The sequence below is a fragment of the Elephas maximus genome, chromosome 1 (genome assembly GCF_024166365.1).
Source record: "Elephas maximus indicus isolate mEleMax1 chromosome 1, mEleMax1 primary haplotype, whole genome shotgun sequence".
NCBI classification, from domain to species: Eukaryota; Metazoa; Chordata; class Mammalia; order Proboscidea; family Elephantidae; genus Elephas; species Elephas maximus.
This window is the reverse complement of record NC_064819.1, coordinates 205,030,814-205,056,551: the sequence shown is the minus strand read 5'-3', so window position 1 is coordinate 205,056,551 and position 25,738 is coordinate 205,030,814. Positions and strand designations below refer to the sequence as shown.

At 35.3% G+C, this 25,738-nt stretch overlaps 1 protein-coding gene across 5 annotated transcripts in view; it reads left to right on the top strand.

The window, feature by feature from the left end:
* AHI1 (Abelson helper integration site 1) overlaps positions 1 to 25,738 on the top strand; it is a 211,167-nt gene that overhangs the window by 16,441 nt on the left and 168,988 nt on the right. For all 5 annotated transcript variants that reach the window (XM_049901705.1, XM_049901695.1, XM_049901686.1 and 2 more), the window contains exons 4-10: positions 3,613 to 4,172; positions 6,142 to 6,320; positions 14,455 to 14,674; positions 15,549 to 15,741; positions 18,506 to 18,601; positions 23,288 to 23,473; positions 24,858 to 25,010. In XM_049901705.1, the coding sequence (XP_049757662.1) occupies positions 3,613 to 4,172; positions 6,142 to 6,320; positions 14,455 to 14,674; positions 15,549 to 15,741; positions 18,506 to 18,601; positions 23,288 to 23,473; positions 24,858 to 25,010 (1,587 nt within the window). The remainder of the gene's footprint in view (positions 1 to 3,612; positions 4,173 to 6,141; positions 6,321 to 14,454; positions 14,675 to 15,548; positions 15,742 to 18,505; positions 18,602 to 23,287; positions 23,474 to 24,857; positions 25,011 to 25,738) is intronic.

Sequence of the window (25,738 nt, the reverse complement as noted above, 5' to 3'; positions counted from 1 at the left end):
TCTACTATGTGCTAGGCATTATACTAAGTGCTTTAGATGTATTAACTCAACCTGATTCTCATAAGAATCCTATAAAGCCAGTATAGATTAGAGAACTGAGGTATAGAGAGTAAGTAATTTATCCAGGATCAGGCAATTAGTAAGTGGTGAGTCTAGGTCCTTCTGATTCCAGGGTCTGTGTTCATGACAGTTGTGCTGTATTGCCTCCCTGTTATGCCTGGTTGTACAGTGGTTATGAACTCAGCTGCTAACCCAAAGATCAGCAGTTCGAATCCACCAGCTGCTCCTTAGAAACCCTATGGGGCAGTTCTACTCTGTCCTATAGAGTTGCTATGAGTCAGAATCAACTCACTGGCAACAGTAGGGTTTTTTTTTTAACTTTGGTAAGTATATGGCACTTAGTCAGGAGGACAGGTGATCGTGATTTATAGTCCAAATGCTAATATTATTAGAAAATGTATGTGAATCAGCTAAAATTGAACAAAGATAACTATACAAAAAAACTTATAGCTAGAAACAGTGAGTTAGAAAATACTGGAGGAAAAAAATAGAAAAATTAACAGATGAAGAACATATACATAACAAGCTACAAAAGCCATGAATGATTTTAAGGATAAATTTCCCATACTGCAGATTCATATGGGAAAAACCTGTAAATTTTATTAGATGTTAAAGAAGACTTGTACTTCATTCCAGTTTTTTCCAGTTGATTTTGAAATTGAACCCAATTATGGTAGTCTCCAGTGAACATTTTCCTTAGTTGAAAAAATTAGACTAAAGTTAATCGAAAAGAATAAAAAGGAAAATTAGCTAAAATATTTTAAACAAAGAGGAATGAAGGGAGAATAACTTTTCCAGATTCTTAAATTGTAAATATAATTCAGGAATTGGCATTGAGATGGTTGCTTTGACTTTTGGGGGAAAAGGTCAATTAGAGCCTGAATTTATCTCCCACACTAAATAACACTTCAGATGACTTAGAGAGTTAAATGTAAAAAATGTAACTTAGTGAACAAATACTGAAATAAGAAAATAGAAAAATAAAAGAATAGGCAGAGATATTGTAGGGGTATGAACATATGTATTTAGAACATTTGCAAAAGTTGATCATAATCTTACCTATGAAACATTCAATTCCACAATGCATTTTTTACTGTAGTACAAAACTTAAAATCTATAACAAAAGTTTACAATTTATAAACTACCTGGAAGTTTAAAAAGTGTTTTGTATGACTGTTAAAGGAAAAAAAGGAAATCAAGACCAAACAGGCTATTTAAAAAGTAATGAAAGTATCAATATGATGCTACTGAATGTATTACCGTATTTAAAAAGAAAGTGAATGAATTGGATAAAGGAAAAGGTCATGATGAATGTGAAATCATTATAAAATTAAAATAATGTGTTAGTAGTATAAGGGTTGACAGATTGGTAGAACAAAGTAAATAAATAAAAAACTAAGCGTCACCTGGTTAGCTTTCCCAGGGTTTCATTTTTTAAATCTTTTCTTTCAGACCACAAATTTTTCTTCTATTCCTTAGCACCTGCTTGCTTTTTTTTTTTTTTTTCAGATTATTTCCTTTGACAGTGGCTCACGATTTGTGTATGTTGGCACTATATTTATTTCTGGTACTCAGTGAAAAAGTAGAAAAATTTGTATATGCTCGTTTTAACATAATGGGAATTCAGGGTTATTGAGGCATGACTGTATTTGTAGAAAGAAGACAAAAAAGTTTCTGAAAAGATTAGCAATGCTTCTTTGTGTGTGTGAGGTAACCATAGTGGAGATTTGTGTCTTTATTTTTCAGTATTTTTTCCTTTTAATTTTGTTTCTTTTTAATTAAGCATATATTGCTTCTGAAACAGAACATGTGAAAATAAACTTTTTTTTTATTGTTAGATTTGATTGGGGGATTTCATAATTTGTCCTTGGAAAATAGGTACATTTTCAAAGTATATAAATACCTTAGGTAAGCAAGAGGGTCTTGGATATGTATTGGGATACTAGTTCTTTCAGTTTTTTTCCCATATGTTGTTATTTTTCTATCTAGAAGCTTTTAAACATGGGTTTTTTCCAAAGTTCAATGTCAGTCTTCATTGGTAAGCTCATCCATTCCCAGAAGAATGATTCATTTTGATTTTGGCTTTATCTTGTAGCTCTTTAGTTTTGTCCATTCTGTTTTTCAGCAGAACGGCTTTTATCACCCACAATTTTATTTCTATTATCTTTTTCATCCAATGCCCTTTTGGATTTCTTTATGATTATTAATTATACTTATTTTAAATTTGGAGCCCTGTTGGCTCAGTGGTTAAGGTCCCTCCTGCCAGCCAGTCCTTGGAAACCCTATGGGGTGGTTCTTCTCTATCCCATAGGGTCGCTATGAGTCAGCATCAACTTGATGGCAATGGGTTTGGTTTGGTTTATTTTAAATTATTTTGTTTGTGCTATTAATGCATCTTCCTTGATTGTTAGTTTTTCTGTGTGTTGGATTTGATGCTTTTCCTTCATTGTGCTTCTTTCCTTTAGTGTTTTGGTTGTCTCTTTGTCTTTATATCTGAGAATTACCATTCCTCTGCCTGTTGATTGGTTTTAACAGTCTGCTTCTGCTGTTTTTTTTTTTTTTCTGCTGTTGGTGAGCCTCGTATCTTCCAGAAGCCTGCTGCCCTATCTTTCTGTACTCAGCTGCTTTATCCTCTGGGTAAAAAGCTTTTGCTGCTTAATACAAATAGAGTTGGGGGCGGACAGAGCCATCCATCCCACTGTCCGTTGGCCATCCTCAGGTTTATTCCCTTCTCTGTGTGATTACTTGACTCTGAGGTTAGGTTTCTTCAGAACTGCCCTTATCTCTGAAGAAGTCTTTTCTCATGGGCTTGTGCTTTCTGTTAGATTGTCAATATATCTGATCCTGCCTGTTTTTTATCCTTAGTGAATTTCTCAAAATACCTATTTTACTATTAGTAGCATTCTTTCTTGAGTTCCCGCCCTTTTGCTGATATTTTTCCTTTTAAAAAATCTCTCATTTCAAATGATTTTGATTACGAAAAGAGATACAGGTGTGTGCCTTGTCACCTTGATTTCGCTTGATAATATTTAATCTGTAGCAGCATTTTCAGTGACATATCTAGATTAATTGCAGGGTAATACTAGAGCTGTGTAGACTTTTGCTTTAGAAAATAATTAGCAAGTAAGATAAATGACCCATGTTTTCTATTGGGGAACCTGAAATGCCTGACTCATAATGGCTCTTTTAGCCAGTTTCTCAAATATCTCTTAGAGTATGGATCATTTTGTCAGTGAGGAAAAATAGCATTTGAGATTTGAGCAATTAATCCACTTCTGAAAATCATGTACTTTTCCACATGTTAATTAATTAAATCACTTAATCTGAAGCTGCTTTCAGAGATTACTCATTTAATATTGGGAAGAATAAACTAGGAGAGTGTTCATCAGACACTCTGGAATGGCTGCATTGTGTTCAAGTAAAAAAAACTGAGTGATCTTCTCAGTATTACATACTATTGAACATTAATCACTGTTATTAAACTGTTCTCTTATTTTTATGTAACTAAACTGTGCTTTGCTGAAACTTTGTTATTGTGTCTTCTTTTGGTAGAGTGACATCTTTAGAAGCAATCTTCAGCATATTAAAGGAACTAAAAGTGTTGACATAAGTGTTCCCAACACTAATAACCCCGAGAAAACCATGCGAGTCACCAAAAACAAACTAACGAATACACAGTCAACTGAAAATCCAAGTGATGATGCTAGTGTCGAGGAAGAAAAACAAGGAAAGTCAAATACAAAGGTTACAAAAGCAGCGCCCCAGGTGAATACCCAAGAAATGGAACCGGAAGCTTCTGAGGGGAAGATGGATTCTACACATGAAAAAGCGGGAACAAAGTCGCAGTCAGGTGTTGTTCATCAGAAAAGTAAGAAGGCAAATGAAGGAAAAGAAAACAATGATTTAGATGAGGAAGAAGAGCTGATGCAAGTATATCAGCTCCAAGTAGCTGAAGAAATGGCCAAGGAAATTAAGAAGAAAATAAGAAAGAAACTGAAAGAACAGTTGACTTACTTTCCCTCAGATACATCATTGCATGATGACAAATTGAGCAGTGAAAAGAAGAAAAAGAAGAAAAAGAAAGTTCCAGTCCTGTCTAAAGCTAAAACAAGGTACTTTATATTAATAAAGAAGCAGTGTTATTTTCAGCTCTTGAATGATATATGTAATTTAATAAAAAAAAAAAATTCTTAGTCTTAAATTGGAGACATTGCCAGTATAAAAATAACAGCTAACGTTTACTCAGCCCAGAACCAGTTGCCATTGAATTTATTGTAACTCATGGGGACCCTGTAAGTGTCGTAGAGCTGTGCTCCTTTGAGTTTTCAATGACTGATTTTTCAGAAATAGATTGCCAGGCCTTTCTTTAGAGGTGCTTCTGGGTGGACTGTAATCTTCAACCTTTCGGTTAGTGTCCAAGCACGTTAACCATGTATACCACCCAGGGACTCCTACACAGCCCTTACTATCTGTGTGCTTAATGCTTTGCAAGAATTAACTCATTTATTCCTTTTAACAGTCCTATGACGGAATAGAATATTATCCTGTTTTGAAGGCAAGGAAGCTGAGGTGTTTAAGTCACAGAACTACTAAGAGTCTGACCAGAACCTTAGCAGTCTAGTTCCAGAGTCTCTGCCCCTAACTACTCACATCTCCTTTTAAAACAATAGAAACCAAGTTACTTCTCCTTTTTTTGAGTTACAAATGCCTGTTTCCGTTTATAAAACACTAGCTTTGATAGCTTATTTCCCCTGTCAAATAGGTAGTATTTGTTTAGTGTAGAACATACATACACAAAGAAGGAAATAAAAGTACCAGTAATCTAACCATACGATGATGATCACTATTAGTAATTTGGTGTTCTTGTAGTCCTTTTCAGTGCCTGTATAAATGATGTGGGCTTCAGTGAGTATATTCATAGTTATCTTTCTCTTTCTGTGGAAAACAGTAAAATAAAAAATGACGCTTAACCACCATACTTAATTTTTTTTTTTTTTTTCCTACAACCTACACTTAGAGAAGCAACTTGAGGTAGGAACATTCTATATATAAATATTCCTTAGCATCCAAGGACAATTTTCCTACAATGCACAGCCAGCTAAAACTAAAACAAAAACCTCTTATCAAAGCTATATAACCAGTGGTAATAGAAAGAAAGCAAATTGGACTGCTGCAGAGACACGTTAGTAGGTGTATTAACTATTGCTGCATAAAACAATTACCTCAAAATTTAGCAGCATAAAACAAGAAACATGTATCATCTCCCAGCTTCTGTGGGTCAGGAATCTTGAGTTTGGCCTGGCTGAGTACCTCTGACTCTGGGTTTGTCATAAAGCTACAATCAGGGTGTTACTTGGGGCTACAGTCTTCTCAAGACTTGACTGAGACGATCTGCCAAGAGACATGGCTCTTGGAAGGCCTCAAAAGATCCACTTGTATGTGTACTCATGTTGCCATTGGCACATATCAGGCCTTATTGACTGTTGGCCAGAGGTATCCTTTCCTTGCCACACGGTCCTCTCCATGTGGGCAGCTCATGTGGCCACTTGCTTCCTCAGAGCAAGGTCTGAGAGAGAAAGCAAGACTGAGGTCACAGCCGTCTTGAAATTGGATCTCAGAAGTGGCATCCATTTCTTTAGTCGTATTGTGTCCATTAGAAGTGAGTCACTAGGTCCAGCACACACTGAAGGGAGAGAATTGCACAAAGACATGAATATCAGGAGGTGGAGATCATTGGCCATCTTAGAGGCTGCTTACCACAGAAAAAACCCAATATGGTATAAATCTTTCTTCTGATTGCTCCCTCTTTTTTGAAATAATTTTATTTTTTCTCTGGGATATAGAGCTCAATTTAAGTTGGCTCAGGGATATATGTCTCATAACCAAGTATAAAATAATACTCATAATATCTGGTTTGACAGCTAACCATTTTTAGTGTATAAGAAAATGTTTGTATTCTGGCAGGAAATGGTACCAGTTTTAAGATTATCCTTGCCTGTATTCACTGTTCACTTTGCCGTACTGTGAGTAATCCTAATAATACCGTATTTGTAATGGCATGTTCTTGGACTATGTTTGTAGTACATTGACCATCTCTGAACTTGAGCATGACAAAGTTGAAGATGAACAAAAGAAGGACTCTCCAGTTGGAGCAGTAACTTCAGATGCTCGTCAAGATGATGAAATAAACACAACTGAACAGATTATGGAAGATGACAAAAAATCCAAACCCAAAAAAACAAAAAAGAAGGCTAAAGCAGGTTTGTCATCCATATTAAATGAAAAATATGTACCTTGTCAGAAATAACTTGATTCTAGGCACTTAATCCTTAAAACAAACAAGAATCTAGCCGAAAAATATATCATTGAAAGTGCTCCAGCATAGAATATATGCTACTTATTCTTGGATTCATCTGCATTAAAACTTTCATTTATTTGTAACTAGGTCTCTGTGACCAGTTTATTACTTGAATCATCTCTAATTCATCACTTAATTTAATTCAACTCTATAATGATACCAACTTCGTAGTTGCTATTATGGCATACAGGGTTTCTTCTTTATACCAGTGAGTTCAAAGCCTGTACATGGTTAAGATTCATAGTTGTTGAAAGCTGGAAATGCTCACTAGCTAGTAAACATTTCAGGTATTAAGGCTGTATCCTTCTGTCAAACATGGTCTCTTTCCAATTCTTCCTCCTCTTTCTTTTTCCTGCCCACTATTCCTTTTCTCCTCTTGCTTTTTTATATCCTCCTTTTCTCATTTATTTTCTCTTATTTTCCTTTACTTATTATTCTTGCCTTTTTCCTACTTCTTGTATTTTCTTTTTTTTTTTTTTCCTCCCTTTTCAATCTCCATTTAGTTAGCCAAAAATTGGAACTAAAATATGCAGTTTTAGAATTTATGGTACTTATTCATTGGATGATGCAGTTGATGGTGTTCTGTCGTTCCTATAATTAATTTTTACAGAATTTTTTGTTGAAGTGTAGTATACCTACAAAAAAGTGTACATTTCACAAATGGAACATGCCTATAAAAACTACTACCTAAATCAAGAAAGAGTATCATTAGTACCCAGAAGACTCCTCAGGTTCCCTTCCAGTCAGTTGCCCTTCAAGAGTAACCAATTCTGACATGTTATGCAGTTTATTTTGGCCTGTTTGTGCTTTGTATAAACACAATCATAAAGACTGTGTTCTTTGTGCCTGGCTTTTTCACTCAACATTATTTTTGTGAGATTGAATATTGTTGCATGCAGTTGGGCTTATTCATTCTCTCTTTTTTTTTTTTTTTTTGGTACTGTATAGCTATCCATTGTGTGAATATGCCACAATTTATTTGTCTAGTCTATTGAGTTGTTTCTATTTTAGGCTATTACATATAAAGCTGCAGTGAACGTTATAGTTATGTCTTGGTGAACTTACATATAGGTTTCTGTTGGGTATATTCTTAGGAATAGAGTTACTGTGTCATAGATTATGCATATGTTTCCAAACTTGCTTTACAATTGACAGTATCAGTGTGAGCAAGTTCCTCTTTCTCCACGTCTTCACCAACACTTAGTATTGTCAGTCTTTTTTAAAATCATGGTCTTTTTTAGGGTAATAGTAATACCTCATTTTGCTTAAATTTTATTTCCATGATATCTAGTGAAGTTGATTATCTTTTTCATGTTTATTGACTGCTTGGAGTCCTCTTTTATAAATTTGTTCAAGTCTTTTGTGTATTTTTTTTTTAATGGGATTATCTGTCTTTTTCTACATGATTTGTAGGAGTTTTTAATGTATCTAGATATGAGCCTTTTGTCAGATATGTATATAAAAAAAATACACATATATATATTACTAATTTCTTCACACTCAGGGTCTTATTTGTCTTTTGAAATAGATGTTTTTAATTTTATATAGCCCAGCTCATTAAATTTTTTCCTTTGAATGGTGAGTACTTTTTGTGATTTGTTAAAGAAGTCTTTCCCAGGTCATGAATATGTTTTTCTGTATATTGTTTCCTAAAAAGCTCTATCATTTTACTTTTCATGTTTAGATCTGCAGTTCATCTGAATTGTTTTTTGTGTGTGGTGGGAGATAGTAGTCAGAACGCTGTCTCCCGCCCTGGAAGTGTGTAGTTAACCTAGACTATTTATTGAAGAGGACACCTTTTTTCTCACTGTATTGCAGGATCACTTTCTTCGTAAATAATGTGATTGTGTAAGTGTGGATCAGTTTCTGGAGTCTTTATTCTGTTCCATTAGAAAGTTTGCACCAACACCACCATGTCTTAATTACTATAGCCTTATAAAAAAAAAAAAAAAATAAGCCTTAATCTTTAGTAGTGTAGGCAATCCAGCTTTTTTTTTTTTCTTTAAGATCGCCTCAGCTGTTCGTTAGCCTTTGCATTTCCATACGGATTTTAGAAGCGCCTTTCCTATTCCACCTCCTTCCCTCTTCTACAGCTGTGATTTTGACCCAGATTGTGTTGAATCTAAAGATTCACAATCTAACAGCTCTGTAGAGTTGGTCTCTTTACACAGTATTGATTCTCGAAGTCCATGAAATTGGTATACTTCTCCATTTATTTAGGTCTTTTAAAATTCATCTCAGTAATATTTTATAAATTTCAGCATAGTCTTTCCTTAGATTTATCCCTAGATAATTGATGTTTCTTAATGCTATTGTAAATGGCTTTTTTTTTTTTTTAAAGCTCCGTCAGCTGTTTGTTGCTGGTTGAGATGTAATTGATTTTTTAGATTTTTAACATTGTATCTGGTGAATTTGCTAAATTCACTTATTATTTCTAAGAGTTTATAGGTTATTTTGAATTTTCTATGTACACAGTCATATCTGTTAATGATGACAGTTTTATTTCTTATCAGTCCTTATGCATTGTATTCTTTTTTTTTTTTTTTTTTTTTTGCCTTGTTCCGTTGACTAGGACTTCATTACAGCGTTAAATAGAAGTAGTAATAAATAGCAAGTACCCTTGCCTTGTTACCAGCCTTAGGGGAAAAGCTTCCATTATTTCACCATTGAGTGTGTCAAAAAAAAAAAAAAATCAGAGCAGCATTATAATTTGAAGTTTTATGTGGCTTATGGACCCATGGATGGGCAGCACTGCCCCTATAAGTAGGAAGAGTGCTCCCACAAAGATAGCCTAGGCGTTTATATTGATAACAGAAAATGGGGGGCGGGGGTGGGGAAACAAACAAAGCTTTTTTTGTGCTACACGTTGAAGTTGTAGCTAGTCATTATTTTTATCATCAGTCAAGCAAAAGGCAAGGTATATGGAGCAATTAAAACTGTAACTTACCAGAAGAAGCAGAGAGTCTGCTGAATGTCGCTTTACAACATTTACGTGCACACATAGATTAAAACTGCCTGTAAACAGAGAAGTTTTGTGTATATCAGGAAGGTCAAAGGAAACAGGAGTTTTTGTGTGTGAGGCCCTGGAGTAAAATGGTCCAAGCCCAGGTTCCAGGGAATCTGGAAAAAGGAAGAAAAGATTTAGCAAATGTGATGTTTGCTGTGGGTAGTTATCTTCTATTCCTAGTTAGCTAAGAGTTTTTATTTTGAATGTATATTGAATTTTGTCAGGTGCTGTTTCTATATCTTTATTATTGTATAAATTGACTTTTTAATATAATAAATGCAGTGAATTACATTGTTTTTGAGTTTTAAATTATGCTTGTGTTCCTAGTGGGGTTAGGTGGGTCCTCTTGGTTGTGATATAAATTCCTGTTTCTCTGTTACTGGATTTCATTTGCTGATACTTTGTTTAGGATTTGTGTATCTCTGTGGTCATGAGAGAGATTGGTTTGTACTTCACAAAGTTTCAGTGTCAGGGTTATGGAGGTCTCATAAAAGGAGTTGGGAGATGTTTGTCCTTTTTCACTTTTTTGTAATCATTTTTGTAGATTGGTGTTATTTTTAAATGGAAGAATTTACTGGTGTAAACTTTTGGGCTGATATTTTGTTTATAGAGAGAATTTTAAATAAGATTTAGCTTCTGTAATAAATCTCAGGGTCTTTACATTTTCTATTCCTTCTGCTAGCTTTGATATTGTATTTTTTTTTTTTTTTGAGAAATTCGTGCGTTTCATCCAAATTTTCAAATTTTTTATGTCTGTAGCTTCAAATCCGCAAGGCGCTCTTTGGAGACTCTATGGGGCAATTCTGCTCTGTCATGTAGGGTTGCTATGAGTCTGAATCGACTCAACAGCAGTGGGTTTGGTTTTTTATAGCATCTGAGGAACCCTGGTGGCACAGTGGTTAAGAAATCATCTGGTAACCAAAAGGTCAGCAGTTAGAATCTTCCAGCATCTCCTTGGAAACCCTATGGAGCAGTTCTGCTTTGCCTCAGGGTTGATATGAGTTGGAAGGAACTCGACAGCAGTGGGTTATTTAATAGCATCTGAAGGATGTCCCTTTTTTCATTCTTGATACTGGTAATTTGTTTTCCCTCCGTTTCTTGATCATTGTTAGGGGATTTTTATTTTATGAATCTTTTGAAAGAATCAATTTTTGGCTTTGATTTTTCTTTAGTGTACATTTGTATGCTGTTGTAATGATTTCTACTCCTATGTGTATTATTTCCTTTCTCCTTTTTGGGTATGATTTCCCGTCTTTTTTCCCACCTAGCTTTATATGATGGAAACTTAGCTAATGATTTTTTGGTCTTTTACATACGTTAAGACTGTAAGTTTCCATCAATGCATTGCTTTAGCTGTACATCCCACAAATTTTAATATGCTCTATCTCTATTATCAATATGTAAAATTTTTTTGCATTTCCATTTTATTTTTTCCTTTGACTCACACATTATTTAGAAGTATAATTTTTAGTTTCCAGGCAACAGGGGAGTTCTGGTTATCTTTTTGGTGTTGGTTTCCATCTTCCATGTTACAGGAGAACAGATTATGAATGATTTCAGTCTTTTGAATTTATTGAGGCTTTTTCCGTGGCCAGCTTGTGATTGGTTTTGGTAAATGATCCATGTGCACTGGAAAGGAAGTGCATTCTGATGTAGTTGGCTGCAGTGTCCTATGCATGTCAATTAGATCAAATTTACTAATTGTGTTCAGCTCATTTTACTGATATTTTTGGCCTGCTTGTTCTGTCAGCTGTTGAGAGGAGCATTAAAATTTCCTCTTCTGATTTTAGATTTGTCTGTTTTTCATTTTAGTTCTGTCAGTATCTGTGTGTGTGTGTAATTGTTGTTAAAGCTATGTTATTAGATGTGTGTCTGTTTAGGATTGTTACATCTTCCTGTCACATTGACTCTTTTATCATCATACAAATTTTTTTTGAACATTTTATTGTGGTTTAGGTGAAAGTTTACAGAGCAAATTAGTTTCTCAATCTCCTTCATTATTTTTAATAAATCTTTTTGCATTAGGAAACCCTGGTGGCATAGTGGTTAAGAGCTATGGCTGCTAACCAAAAGGTCTGCAGTTCGAGTCCACCAGGCATTTCCTGGAAACCCTATGGGGCAGTTCTGTTCTGTTCTGTCCTATAAGGTTGCTATGAGTCGGAATCAACTCTAAGCCAATGGGTATGTTTTTTTTTTTTTTTTGCATTAAGGTCTACTTGCAGTTTGAATTTGCATGGTACCCTTTTCTCCATTCTCTTGCTTCCGTTCTCTCTGTGTCCTTGTTTTTATCATCTCACTGTTTATTTTCTGTCTTCTCTACCCATTTGCTTCTTTTCTCTCCTTGTCTTCTTTTGAATTATTTGAGTATTTTTATTGTATTTTCTCCCTCTTTTAACTTAATAATGCATTCTTTTCCTATTCATCAGTTGTTGCGCTAGAAAGCTTCAAGTTTATTCTTGACTTGTAGCCTAATACGGCTTACTTCCCTAACACTGGACCATTAGACCAGTTTAACCCCATTTATCCCTGCCTTATAGATTCTTGTAGTCATGATATTCAGTTCTACATACATTTTAAACTTCACAGATATTACAGTCACCATTTTGTAGGTCAGTATTTATTATTTATTCACTCCAGAATTTACCCTTTTCCTAATGAATTTCCAGTTTTTTCATTTCTCATCTATTTGAAGAACTCTGCTTTAGTATTTCTCTTCGTATAGGCCTGTTAGTAGCTGATGCCTTCAGATATTGTTGTTTTAAAATGCCTTTATTGTACTATAATTTTTGAAGGATATTTTCTGGTTATAGATTTTAAGGCTGGAAGTTATTTTCTTTTAGTATTTTAAGAAATCGTACAGTTGTCTTCTGGCTTCCAACATTTCTGTCTTCAGCCGCAGACCTATTGCTGTCTTTCTGAAGTTAATGTGTATTTTTTTTCCTTTGGCGGCTCTTCAGATTTTCTCTTTGTTGTGGTTTCAGTGTTTTATCATGTGCTCTTTAGGGTCCACTGGTTAATGTTGTTTATCAGTTGTGGAAAATTATTGGCCATTATTTTTTCAATATGGATCCTTCACCATTCTCTCTTCTTTTCTGGGTTATAATTTCATATGTACTTGTCCTTTCCAGTGTGTCCCATATTTTCTTAAGCTCTTTTTTTTTTCCATGTTTTTTTCTCATTATGCTTCAGTTTGAATATTTATATTGACGTTCTTCTAGTTCACTAGTCATCTCTTCCTTTATTTCCAGTATGTTACTAGACGTATCTGAGTTCTTAATTTCATATATGGTATTTTTCAATTTCAGAATATCTTTTTTTTATGGATTACTAATATCTGTACAAAATCTGTAGAAAAATAGTTTTTAAAAAAGGTTTTACCCACCTTTCCCCTTTATTTTCTTGAGCATATTAATCATAGTTATTTTAAAGTCCTTGTGTGCTGACTGCAGTCTGGATCATCTGTGGGTCTACATCAATCATCTATTATTTCTCTTAGCTATTGGTTATGTAGTCTTGCTTCTTTTCATATCTAGTCATTTTTTATTGTATGCTGGACATTATGAATAGAGTCCTAAAGGCACCCAATGATTTTATCTTCCACTAGAGAGAGTCCCCTCTTTCCTCTCATAGGCAGGTAGGATGGACAACTTATTTCAACCATCAAGAATTCAACTAGGTCAAGGCTGAGTTGCAGTTTTGGTAAGAATCTATCTCTGATTGACCCTAATCCCAGGATGTGTCCTTCAGGCCTTTCAGTTGAGAGTCTGACAGATATTTGTCTTCTCAGCCCTAAGACTGTGGGAGATTCAGTTTTGCCATTCAGAGGTTTTCAGCTTAGCCCTTAGCCTTCTGCCTTATGCAGCTTCAAAATTTGACAAGTGTCTTGAGGGGGAGACTGGCCATGTGTTTGAGGCCCCTCAAGTCTCCAATTTTGTCACTCCAGCCCCGCGTGAACGCCAAAATCTCTGCTGGTTTCTCTGTCCCCCAGTAGCGGCCTTCTGCCGGGGGCCACGCCTGGATTCTCAACCTCTAGCTGCGCCCAGAATTGGTAAGTGCCCCCAGGTGAAAAGTGGCTATAGGTCCTCAGTCTAAATTGACCGTGCCTCTAGAGCTTTCATCTTCTGCCTGTTTTGTTTTAGTACCCTCCCCCTATGAATCATTGTTTCCTACTTAACCACAAGACTGGGAGATTTCTAGGGCTTTCATCTTTTGCCTGTTTTGTTTTAGTACCCTCCCCCTATGGATCATTGTTTCCTACTTAACCACAAGACTGGGAGATTTCACTACCTCTTTAGGCTCTCGCAAGCTCAGAATTCAGTCTTGTGAGGAAAACTGGCTGTGTGTTTGAGGCTCCTCAAGTCTCTGGTTTTATCACTCAAGCGCCATGCAACTACTAAAAGTTTTGCTGGTTTCTGCTTCTCCCAGCACTGACCTTCTGCTTGGACCAAACCCTGATCCTCAGCCCACACCCTGAACCAGCAAATGTTCCCAGATACCAAAACAGCTGCCAGTCCATCAGCTTACCTCTGAATGGTTTCCCTCTCTGGTATTTTAGTCCATCTATATTATTTCCATACTTTTCTGATACCTTTAAAAATAAAGTTTTTGTAATTTATCTTGCTTTTCCAGTTGTTACCTGGAGCATTGACGTGCCGTATTCTATTATATTCTACCCAGAAGCAGAAGTTCTAGTTATAAGTGAACTGAGTGACACGTATTGCTTTTGGAAGATACCTAGATAAAATTACTTATCTGTGGCTTTATCTCTCTCTCTCTTTTTTTTTTTTTTTTCCTTTTTATGTTATTAGTTCTTATGAGAAGAACTCCTCACTCTATTTTAATACATAAATAAATGCAGTATTTTACTCTCAGGACGTAGTCTGCTGCTGTCTGGTTTTTCCTTTTGTTTTTCCCATGAAGTTCTTTTGTTAACAAAGTCAAATAATCATGTATCATAAAGATTAGGTTATATGTAAATTCTGCCATGGCAACAATTAATTATAATTTTGATTTTCTTCCATACATGTAGTTTCAGATGATAATGAAGATTCTGATGGTGATGGTGTTCATGAAATAACAAGTCGAGATAGTCCAGTTTATCCCAAATGTTTGCTTGATGATGACCTTGTCCTGGGAGTTTACATTCACCGAACTGATCGACTTAAATCAGACTTTCTGATTTCTCACCCGATGGTGAAGATCCATGTGGTTGATGAGAATACTGGTCAATATGTCAAGAAAGATGATAGGTAATTTTTTTTTAATTTCACAGCCAACTCTTGAGATTGAAAATACGTATAGTAGAAGCCCTGTTTTCTGCCACTGATAGTTGAAAGTCAGTGGGAGTAGAGCTGTGGATTTGTACTGAAGGATGGGTGTAGGTGTTCATCACTATATTTTATGGAAGAAATAAGGGCATCTGTTAATTCAGCAGTTGATTTTAAGTAGAATAAAGATGGAACTTCTACCAAGCTTAGAGCCAGTTGCAGTTGAGTTGACTCCAACTCACGGCAGCCCCACGGTTGCCAGTGGAACTGTATGTACTCCATGGGGTTGTAGTGACTGATTTTTCCAAAGCAGATTGCCAGGCTGTTCTTTCAAAGTGCCTCTAGGTGGACTCGAACCTCCAACCTTTCAGTTAGCAGCTGAGCACGTTATTCATTTCTGCCACCCAGGGACTTCTCTGCTAAGCTTAATGACTAATTAATGGGCTTTAACTTACATTGTAAGTCATCTTATATTGTAAGTGTAGTGTGCTTATGTGTTTGTTTTCTTATTTAAATCTACTATAATATTTCATCACAACTGTATTTAAGACTCTGAAAGAGTTACTTTATATTACTTTATTCCAGCCCAATAGTGTAATTATACCTCTTAATTTTTTTGTGATAAAATAATTTCTGTGAAACAAACTAATAGCATATAAACGCAAGATAAAAAAAGTCTGAAAATTTATAATTTTCTAGATGGGCAATCAAAATATTTTTTTCTTTTGTATCATTATGACTATTATTTCTGATTATCTCACTTTGTCACTATATTTTTATTCTTTCTCAACTTCTTGAAATTATTATGTAGAATTGTGTTAATGGAAGTTTTGGTGTTTTTTTTTTTCTTGAGCAGCGAACGACCTGTTTCATCTTACTATGAAAAAGACAGTGTGGATTATATTCTTCCTATTATGACCCAGCCATACGATTTTAAACAGCTGAAATCAAGACTTCCAGAGTGGGAAGAACAAATTATATTTAATGAAAATTTTCCTTATTTGCTTCGTGATTTTGACGAGAGCCCTAAAGTTATCCTGTTCTTCGAGGTATGAATTGATTAAGCAATTTAAATAAAATTTAATTAATAATATTACTAATAGCACAAGCATAAGCAATTATTTTTAACAGTTCAGCAATGCATCAAAGTTGTGTGACAATTTAATGGCCAGGATTTAGTGTTTGTAATATGCTGTGGAGATCCAAGTGAGAGGCCCTTTTACAGTGATAGTGTATTTGCTGAGTATTACCTAGTGTCAGTAGTTAGCCCTTTGGTATGCTCTGTACCATTTAATCCTTATAACAACTCCATTACTATTAACCATTAACTGAAGTGATGAACCTAATGTGTGTGAATACAGAGCCTTCATTCTTAACCCATTTCACAAAGTGCAAGCTCATTTTAACTATATCAGATGCCCTAAGAATTTGTAATCCAGGTGGTGAAATAAAGATAAACATACACAGATCAATTGACTAATTCAATATAGCGTGTAACCAGAAATGATCTAGAACTTCTTGGGCGTAAAGGGTTAGTGGAGGGTCAGAGCAGTCAGGGAAAGCTTTATGGAGTAGATGAGCTTTGAACTGGCTTGCGATTCTCCCTTTGCGGCTAAGGGGAAATCAAAGTTCCAAGTGAAAATGATTTTCCCAAAGTTACTCTATTTTGAAGTGCATGTAATTAACATTTGAAGGTAACGTTGACCCTAAAATACTCAATCATGTTATATCTCACTATAAACAAAGGGGAGTAAAGAAAACTTCCCTTCCAGTTTAAGCAGTATCAACAGTTTTACCATGGGAACAGCAGGGAGATTGACATAACCAGAGCCGATGATTCATTTGCAGGGTTACTTGTCTTTATGATGCTTGACTTTGATATTATCTATATGTGTTTATGATATAAATATTCTGCCACTTATGTCTGTGATTATCTGTGATTTATTTAAAGCTGTAATAAGAAAAGGGATATAATTTATATCTCAAGGAATTTTTCCTTTGTCATTTTTTATATTTTATTATTAACAGATTTGAGAAAGATCGATTGTTGGATTAAAAATACTTTGGGTTGCTTCTTAAGTTTTAACATGATGCATTACTGCCTGTGTAACTACTTTTTAATGTTAACATTTGAAGGGCTTATTGAGGATAGCTGGGCATTATCTATCAGAAATCATTAACACAGTTATTTCACTTCTAGGCATTTATCTGGAGGGAAAAATTACAAGTGCGTGAAGATATATTTCAGCATTGTTTATAATAGTAAAATATTAGGAAGAACCTAATTTCAATCAGTGGGATATTGGATTAAATAAATTATGATTTTTTTAGTTTATGGTATTTATAATACAGTAGAGTACTGTGCAGCTGTTAACATGATGTATTGACATGTATTAACACATGTATTAACAGGTGTATTGACATGAAGAGATATCCATTACGTATTACATGAAAAGAGTTTGCAAAACAGAATTATCAGACTTGTAGTCATTTTAAATGTATTTAGGATTGCACAGAAAAAGGTTTGGATACGTATAGACTAGATGTTGATGATTATCTGTGGGTCTGGATTTCCAGCTCTTTTTACTTTGCTTACATATTTATCTATATTGTTCAATTTTTCTATGAGCATGCATTATATCTGAAAACAGATTTCAGTACTAAAGAAGAGGGCTGAATGGAGTTCATAATATTTTTAGGCAGTCCTCCGTAAAGATTCATTATCTCAACTGAGCTTTTGATAAGCAGCAGTAAGTTCAAAGTGATAGTCGCTGACAAGTACCTACAGCTCAGATAGTTTCTGTGGTAGGTTGGTTGCAAAGCCATGAGCTTTAACCTTCAGAGAGGATAGAGATATGAAGGAAATCCTCCTGAGAGGCCCAATGAGAATTTGTATCCAAAAAGAAAACCCCCGACTGCAGGAAGGTGATCCAAGGAAGGACCCAGAAATACGGACAAGAGTTTTTTTGTTTTTTTTGTGCTTTAAGTGAAAGTTTACAAATCAAGTCAGCCTCTCATACAAAGATTTATATACACCTTGCTATGTACTCCTACTTGCTCTCCCCCTTATGAGACAGCACACTCCTTCTCTCCACCCTGTATTCCCCGTGTCCATTCAGCCAGCTTCTGTCCCCCTCTGCCTTCTCATCCCCCCTCCAGACAGGAGCTGCCCATATAGTCTCATGTGTCTGCCTGAGCGAAGAAACTCACTCCTCACCAGTACCATTTTCTATCTTATAGTCCAGCCCAATCCCTGTCTGAAGAGTTGGCTTTGGGAATGGTTCCAGTCTTCGGCTAACAGAAGGTCTGGGCACCATAACCTCTGGAGTCCTTCTAGTCTCAGACCATTAAGTCTGATCTTTTTATGAGAATTTGAGGTCTGCATCCCACTGCTGTCCTGCTCTATTAGGGATTCCCTGTTGTGTTCCCTGTCAGGGCAGTGGGACAAGAGTTTTTAAGCAAATAAACCTTTGATGTCAATTCTGATACATAAATAGATGTTCTAAGCTTAAGATTCTAGGCTTGGTTTATTTATTCCTAGACTGTATTAAAAGCTAGTACCTTGGATTTGAAATAAATGTTAATAAAATATTTATTAATAAAAGATAAAATAGTGAGAAAATAGACCCTAACTAACTGGAAGAGTTAACTTTAAGGTGAATGAAATTTGGTACAGATAGGTTTTCTCCATATAAGGAAAAAATTTTAAGTATACAAATTATTTTTTTAATTTTAATAATGTATAATAGGAAAATATTCAATTTCAGGTAACTGAGTTATCTGTGAAGTAATTTTTTTTTAACTTATTTGCAGATTCTTGACTTCTTAAGCATGGATGAAATTAAAAATAACTCTGAGATTCAAAACCAAGAATGCGGTTTTCGAAAAATTGCCTGGGCATTTCTAAAGGTATGTTTTTCACATCCATTTTTAAACACTTAAAATAATCTTCAAGTCTGATTGGCAGCTTTCTCACAAGTCAGTTTGGTTTCATAAAATGAGTTATGGTCTAAGACAAGATAACAGTAATGAAGAGTTAGTAACTCAAGCTTAGGTGATACTCATTCAGATTCTGAAATCCTGTTTACTGCCTAGGGTATGCTAGGTGCATAGTTTAACTCTGAGGATGCCACACTGAAAAAGACAGACACGACCCTGCCGTCATCCATTCAATTCAACAAATATTTATGAAGCCCTTTCTAATGCCAGTCATTGTTCTAGTCAGTGAACAAAGAAGACAAAAATCCTTGACCCTATGGACTTCATGTTCCAGCAAGTGTAAAATAATTGGTTACACAACATAACATTTAATTACAATTTTTTTTTTTACATGTATAAATGCTGTGAAAAAGTATGGGATGTGGGATTAGGGAAGGCTTTCTTGAGGAAGAGATATTTAACCTGAGTGTTAGCTAGATGATAGCAGTGGAGAAGAGATAGTTCTGGGTAGGAGGTCAAGTATATACAAACAATGTATACCCTGATGTGCGAAGGAGCAAGGTGTATTCAAATAACCAAAAGAAGGTCACTGTGATCAGAGTACAGAGATGTAGGGGGAAGAATAGAACATGAAGAGTTTGGTGAGGTAACTAAAGCGGCACACCAGCCCAGGGGCAGGGACTAGAAGGCAGGAGGGGACAGGAAAGCTGGTCATAGGGAACCCAAGGTCCAGAAGGGAGAGTGTTGACATGTCGTGGGGTTGTTAACCAATGTCATAAAACAATATGTGTGCTAACTGTTTAAGGAGAAGCTAGTTTGTTCAATAAACCTTCATCTAAAGTAAAATTAAAAAAAAAAGTTCAGTGAGGTAGGAAATTCTTGCAGTAGTCTAGGTACAAAATGGTGGTGTCTTTGACTAGGATGTTTCAGCAGAGATGAAAAACATGGATAGATCGGAAAGATGTTAAAGAGAATATTTTATAATTATGTCATTTCTGATATCCCTTATTTCTGGCTTCAGACGTACTTTTTAGTTCTAAAAGGTCTTGACTGTTTAGCCTATTTTTGTACCATCTTATAAAACTTGTCCATTTGTGCACCCCCATATAGTCCGCAAATATTTATTAATTGTCTCTGATATGCCAGGTACTCTACTAAGTATGAGGCATTCTGAGATAAATCAGACCTTGTCCCTGCCCTCCAGCTCAGTCTCTTGTGTAGACAAATTACCTATGTCATTATGTGCAGTGGAGAGAAATGCTTAAGAAAGCACTTAGTCTATGTTGGGGGTCAGAGAGAAGCTTTAGAAGAGGTGCAGTCTGACTGCTGAATGGCAGACAGGTTGACTGTGGTGAGGGGAAAGCTCATCCTAGAGTGGCCTTCAGGATCACCTGGTCAGTGTAACATCTAAAATCACCCTTCTACCATTGGCGTAGTGGTTAAGAGCTACGGCTGCTAACCAAAACATCAGTTATTGAAATCTACCAGGCGCTCCTTGGAAACCTCTGGGGCAGTTCTCTGTCCTTTAGGGCTGCTTTTAGATGAAATCGACTCAGTGGCATCGGGTTTGGTTTTTATCACCAGTTACACCTTTTTCTATACCCCTCTTCTACTGATGTAGAGCAAAAAACAAAAACATTAAATAAAAAAGAAGGTTCACATAGTAAACCTTACCATCTTGAGGTCACATTAGAAACTGCTTCCATTCCTTTTGTGCTATAGTTTGGTGCAGTCCTGCAGTCTTTAGTACAGATTGTAGTTGGAAAACATTATTAACATATCTCATAGCGTTTTTTACCTTTGAACATTATTTACCTTTTTAACTACTTGTCTGTTTTTTGACATTGGCAGAAATGGCAGTCAGGAATTTTCCCTGACTCCGTCCCTAGTCTACATTATGATCAAGTATTTTCCTGTGTGCTTTTCCTGTTGTTAACACTTATGTATCACCTTTATTCGACTGTAAGCTTTGAAAGTCAGCAGTGACTTCTTGTTAGCAAATTTGTTAAACACTTTCTAGTCCTTGTTTTACCAGATTTTTTTTTTTTGCATTTAATACCTCACTCTCTTGAAACTCTATTCTGTAATCTCGCCATCTTCCAGCATTTTAATAAAAAAATGGCACACCAAAAATGCTCAGTAAATATCTATTGAAAGGATTAATAAGTGGATGGAAACGAGGATGCAGTGACTAGAATAAAACTTATCTTTGAGAAAATGCATGAATCAAATTAATTAACTTAAATGTTGTTTTAGTACCTAGACCATTGGTTCCAGATATGCCCTGGATAATTGTAAAGTTATTGTAGTGGTGCAAAATGAACCTCAAAGGACCCTTTTCCAAATATAAATGAAATGTTATGCTAATTCTCAGCTCTACCTCAGGTTCTGAAGTACTTTAATTCTTTTAGAACTGTTCTAAAAACAGTTTAAAACTGTTCTTTTAAACCCTAAGATAATAAAACCTCTTTTATTTGAGCCCTGCATTATGTAATTTATAACCACAATGCCAGGATCTTGGCCAAATCTTAGTTGTTTACTCATGCTAAGCAATACACTTGTGTAAACTAGATTGCCTAGTGAATATTGAAACAATTTAGGAAGAGTATAATTTAGAAACTGGGGAATATCTTCTTAAAATCGCTATGATAAGCTTTGGCTTGTGAGTAGACCCTTGGCAAACAGTAGTAGGGCTTACAAAGGGAGTATAGGGTGCTTAATATTTAGTGACTGAGCATCTCTGTTACTCCATTTGAAACTCTTCTTCCTTTTCTGTCTTTTGACGTTGACTGATCACAACATCACTCTCAGAATATAATTTCCATTAACTGTATTTCCTTCCCTAGTGGGGCAGGGGAAAGGTGGGTTTGCCATCTCCGTCTCCTTATTGATACATCATTCCTTAGTGCGCTATGATCTGGTTTTTGCCTTTGCTACTAAAACGTGTTCTACCAAATCATTAATGACTTCTATCAGCCAGATTTGTTAAACATTTTTGATTTTTATTTTACCAGACCTATCTATATTTAATACATCACTCTCTTAAAACTTCGTTATCACGGTTTTCTTGGCTCCATCTTTTTCTGATTTTCCTTGCAGCATTCTTCCACCTGTCAGTTAAACATTGGTCCTACTTATGGTTCCATCCTTGACCCACCTTTCTTGGGTGATATCATTTACTTGTAATTTTAACTATTCTAAGTTTTTATATCTAGTAAAGACTTCACGCTTGCATTTCACCCTTGCAAATGCAATTACCTACTGGAAATTTCTATTTGAATCTCTTATAGCTATCTCAGACTGCTCCAAATTGACCATCCTATCTGCTACTTGGATTGGTAACACCACCACCTGCCCAGTCTTTCAAGTTTACAGCCTCAGAGCGGCACTGTCTGTTATGGTAGCCACAAGCTACATGTGACTGTTGGAATTCAGGTTAATTTGATTAAATAAGTAGATACTAAGTTAGATAAATTAATTTAATTTAGAAGTTAAATAAATGATAAAAAGATTAGTTTCACAGTTGTACATTTCAAATGTATGTCACTAAGGGATACTGTATTAGCTAGTACAAATATAGACATTTCTACCATCATAGAAAATTTTAGTCTTTCTTGACTCTTTCCAAGTTTAACCAGTCAGTAAGACTTGGCAGTTTTACCTCACAAGCAGTTATTAAATGTTTCCTGCACTCAATCCCTATTCTTCTAGTTTAACTCAACTTCTATCTGAACTGCTGCAAAGGTTCCCAACTCTTTACTCCTAGTTTGTAGAAGATACCAAGGTACAAAGACATGGACATTTCCTACTTAGGAAGTCCCAGTCAGTGACATTTATACTTCTTTTTCTTTTTTCCTAGGAGTTTCCATTTATTTAGCATGAACATAGATTGTTTTGTTTAATAGGCTTCTTTTAATAGACCTTTCTAAAATGATAGATTAAGCATTACTGGAAAGAAAAAAAACCATAATGAATGGCATGAATGAGTTCAGTTATCTTAGTCATTTTTGAAAATGATTTTAACTTCAAAAATGAAAGCATGAAAATTTTCCTTCAAAAATACTGGTACTAAACAAGTGGATGGTTTGTTTCTATGTTTAAATAGTAGGCATTTTTATCTTGATCATTACTATTTCAAAGAAATATGTGTTTATCCCTCATTTTTGTGAAGTGAAGTCTGGCACAGTAATGTAAATACTATACCAGTAGTCTGAAGTTGTACACGCAAAAGAGAACCATCAGGAAAATATTTAAGAAGTCTTTCAGGCTATCTTCCATTAAAAAGGAAACCCTGGTGGCATAGTGGTTAAGAGCTACGACTGCTAACCAAAAGGTCGGCAGTTCGAAACCCCAGGCACACCTTGGAAACTCTACAGGGCAGTTCTGCTCTGTCCAGTAGGGTCCCTATGAGTCAGAATCGACTCGACAGCAATGCGTTTAGTTTTTTTTTTTCTTTTTGGTTTCCATTAAAGATGCTCTAGAACTATGCAGTGCTTAACCAACTGTGTCAGTGTTCTTTTCCTTTGCTTTATAAAGCTAAGGAATTTTAGCATGCCATGTTACTATTTTTTAAAAGAGTATGTGACGGTATACTATTGTTTTATTGGATGTATTTATCTTCAGTGACTAACATTTTATTTGAATTCTTATTTTAAGCTTCTAGGAGCAAATGGAAATGTAAATATCAATTCAAAACTTCGCTTACAGCTGTATTATCCACCTACCAAGCCTCGATCACAGTCAGATGTTGTCGAGATTTTTGAATGGTGGTCAAAATGTCCAAGAAGTCGTTATCCATCAACACTATACGTAACTGTAAGAGGATTGAAAGTCCCAGATTGTGTAAGTTAGTAGCACAGATAAATGTATATTCTCTGTTACTGAAATTTAATGGTGCCATGATATGTCTTCCATTTCTAAAAAGGTAAGGAATCGACTTACTAGGTTTAGGTTAGGTTAAGGTCTCTAGAATTATTTCAGTAGGTTTCTAGAATAAAAAGTTACCTTCAGAGATTACATATTAAGCCTGTAATAGCTGATATTTAAAAGAATTTTAAGGACTAAATGCAGATTTCAGTGTTAGGAAAATGTTTCTGGTATGATATTGGTTTTAGAAAATTTAAAGATATAGGAATGACTTGAAGAAAGGTTAGCAGACATTTTGTCTGAAGGGCCAAATAGTAAATATTTTATGCTTTTGTGGCTCGTATGGTGTCTATAGCCACTACTCACTTTACTGTTATAGCATAAAATAGCTACATCAGCCTATGTAGACATATGTAACTAAATGACTGGGTGTGGCTATGTTCTAATAAAACTTCGTTTACAAATACAGGCAGCAGGCCCATGTGCCATAGTTTGCAAACCCCTGATTTAAAGACACATTTTCCACAGTATTTTGAAATGATCAGTAAATAGTATTTTTGCTGCTGTTTTATATAAAAGTATGAATGATCTTAACAAAGAATTGGTCCTAAAATGAAGTAAGACATTGATTTTTCAGCTTAGTGGCACAGTATGTAGTTGATATTATAAACTATGACCACAGGCTTGATATACATTGATTTGAATTGAATTACATTAAATCCATTCTGAAGAAATGGAGAATTAAAAAAAGCTGTAGATTTCATGATAGTCAGTTTTGTGATTTTGAGAGCCAGAAATACCATAGCAGACCAGAGCCACAGGATAGCTTCTGGTAGCATATTGGTGAAGAAGCTAAAACAAAGTTACTGAAACCATTTCACATACCATTGGAGTTCTTTTTTTTTTCCTGCAAACCTTTAAGGTTCTTTTTTTTTTTTTAATTGGATTATAATTTCAAGCAGCTTATGTTTTATTTTAGGAGTCCCTGGCTGGCAAAAATGGTTGACCACTCAGCTACTAACTGAAAGGTTGGTGGTTTGAGTCTACCCAGAGGCAACTTGGAAGAAAGGCCTGGCAACCTACTTCCAAAAGCTCACAGCCATTGAAAACCTTATGGAACATAGCTCTACTCTGACACACATGGAGTTGCCATGAGTCAAAATCGACTCGATGGCAGCTGAGTTTTTTGTTGTTGTTATTTTATTTTAGAATAATGTACAAATCCAGAATTTTTTCTGGATTACATTTTGGAAACATGTCCATGTTGGTTTTTTGTTTCAGTATTTTAAAAAGTACATTCTAGAAAGGAGAAAAAGATGAACACATTATATGGGCTTTCTCATTTTTGGCACTTTTTTAGATAAAACCATCTTACCGGTCTATGGTAGCTCTTCAGGAAGAAAAAGGTAAACCAGTGTATTGTGAACGTCACCGTGAGTCAAGTCCGATAGACTTAGAGCCTGGATTAGAAGATTCAAAGGAAGTAGTCAAGTGGAAACGACTGCCTGGACAGGTGAAGTGTTTGATAACATGGATTCAAATAATTAGTTGTTTACTGTAAAAACTCTGACAGCTCCTAGAGTAACATGCTACTGAAAACTCTCAGATTAATCTTGCTCCTAACCATAATCTAGTCTTCTCGTTAATTCATTTGACAAATAATATAGAACACCTATCATGCACATAAAAGCAATATCCTAGGCTCTTGGTTTGGGGGCCTGAGCAATCAAAAAGTACAGATTTCTGATGTCTGTAAGAGATAAGTCTCCTACTCTTTTTGAATTTATGAAATTTTTCACAGCCCCTAGCTACTCAGTCACATTTTAATGGGGATATGTATATTCATAGCCATTCAACGCAAGTGGAGCAGCCTTTAAGCTTTTACTAAAGTGTTCTTACTTCGTTAGCATTTCTTACAGTGGCCAGAAGCATTGCTGATTAATTTTACATATTTTTTTATTCATTTCCTTGAAGAGTAGAGTGGCTCATTTTATATACCTGGGACATTAGCGGTTGTAGTTTATCCAAATGTCTAATAAATAAGAATGAATATTTTTCTACACATCTTCATTTCCTGTGTTTTGTATCACATTTGACTTTCCTATTGAAGCCAGTTTTACAGATACACTTATAAATCATTTTAATCAGAGTTTAATAATATGGAGAGAATAACAGACTGTGACTTTAGGGACCTTCCCCATTAGTTAAGGAAATAGTACAAAAGCAGTTACAATGTTGTTC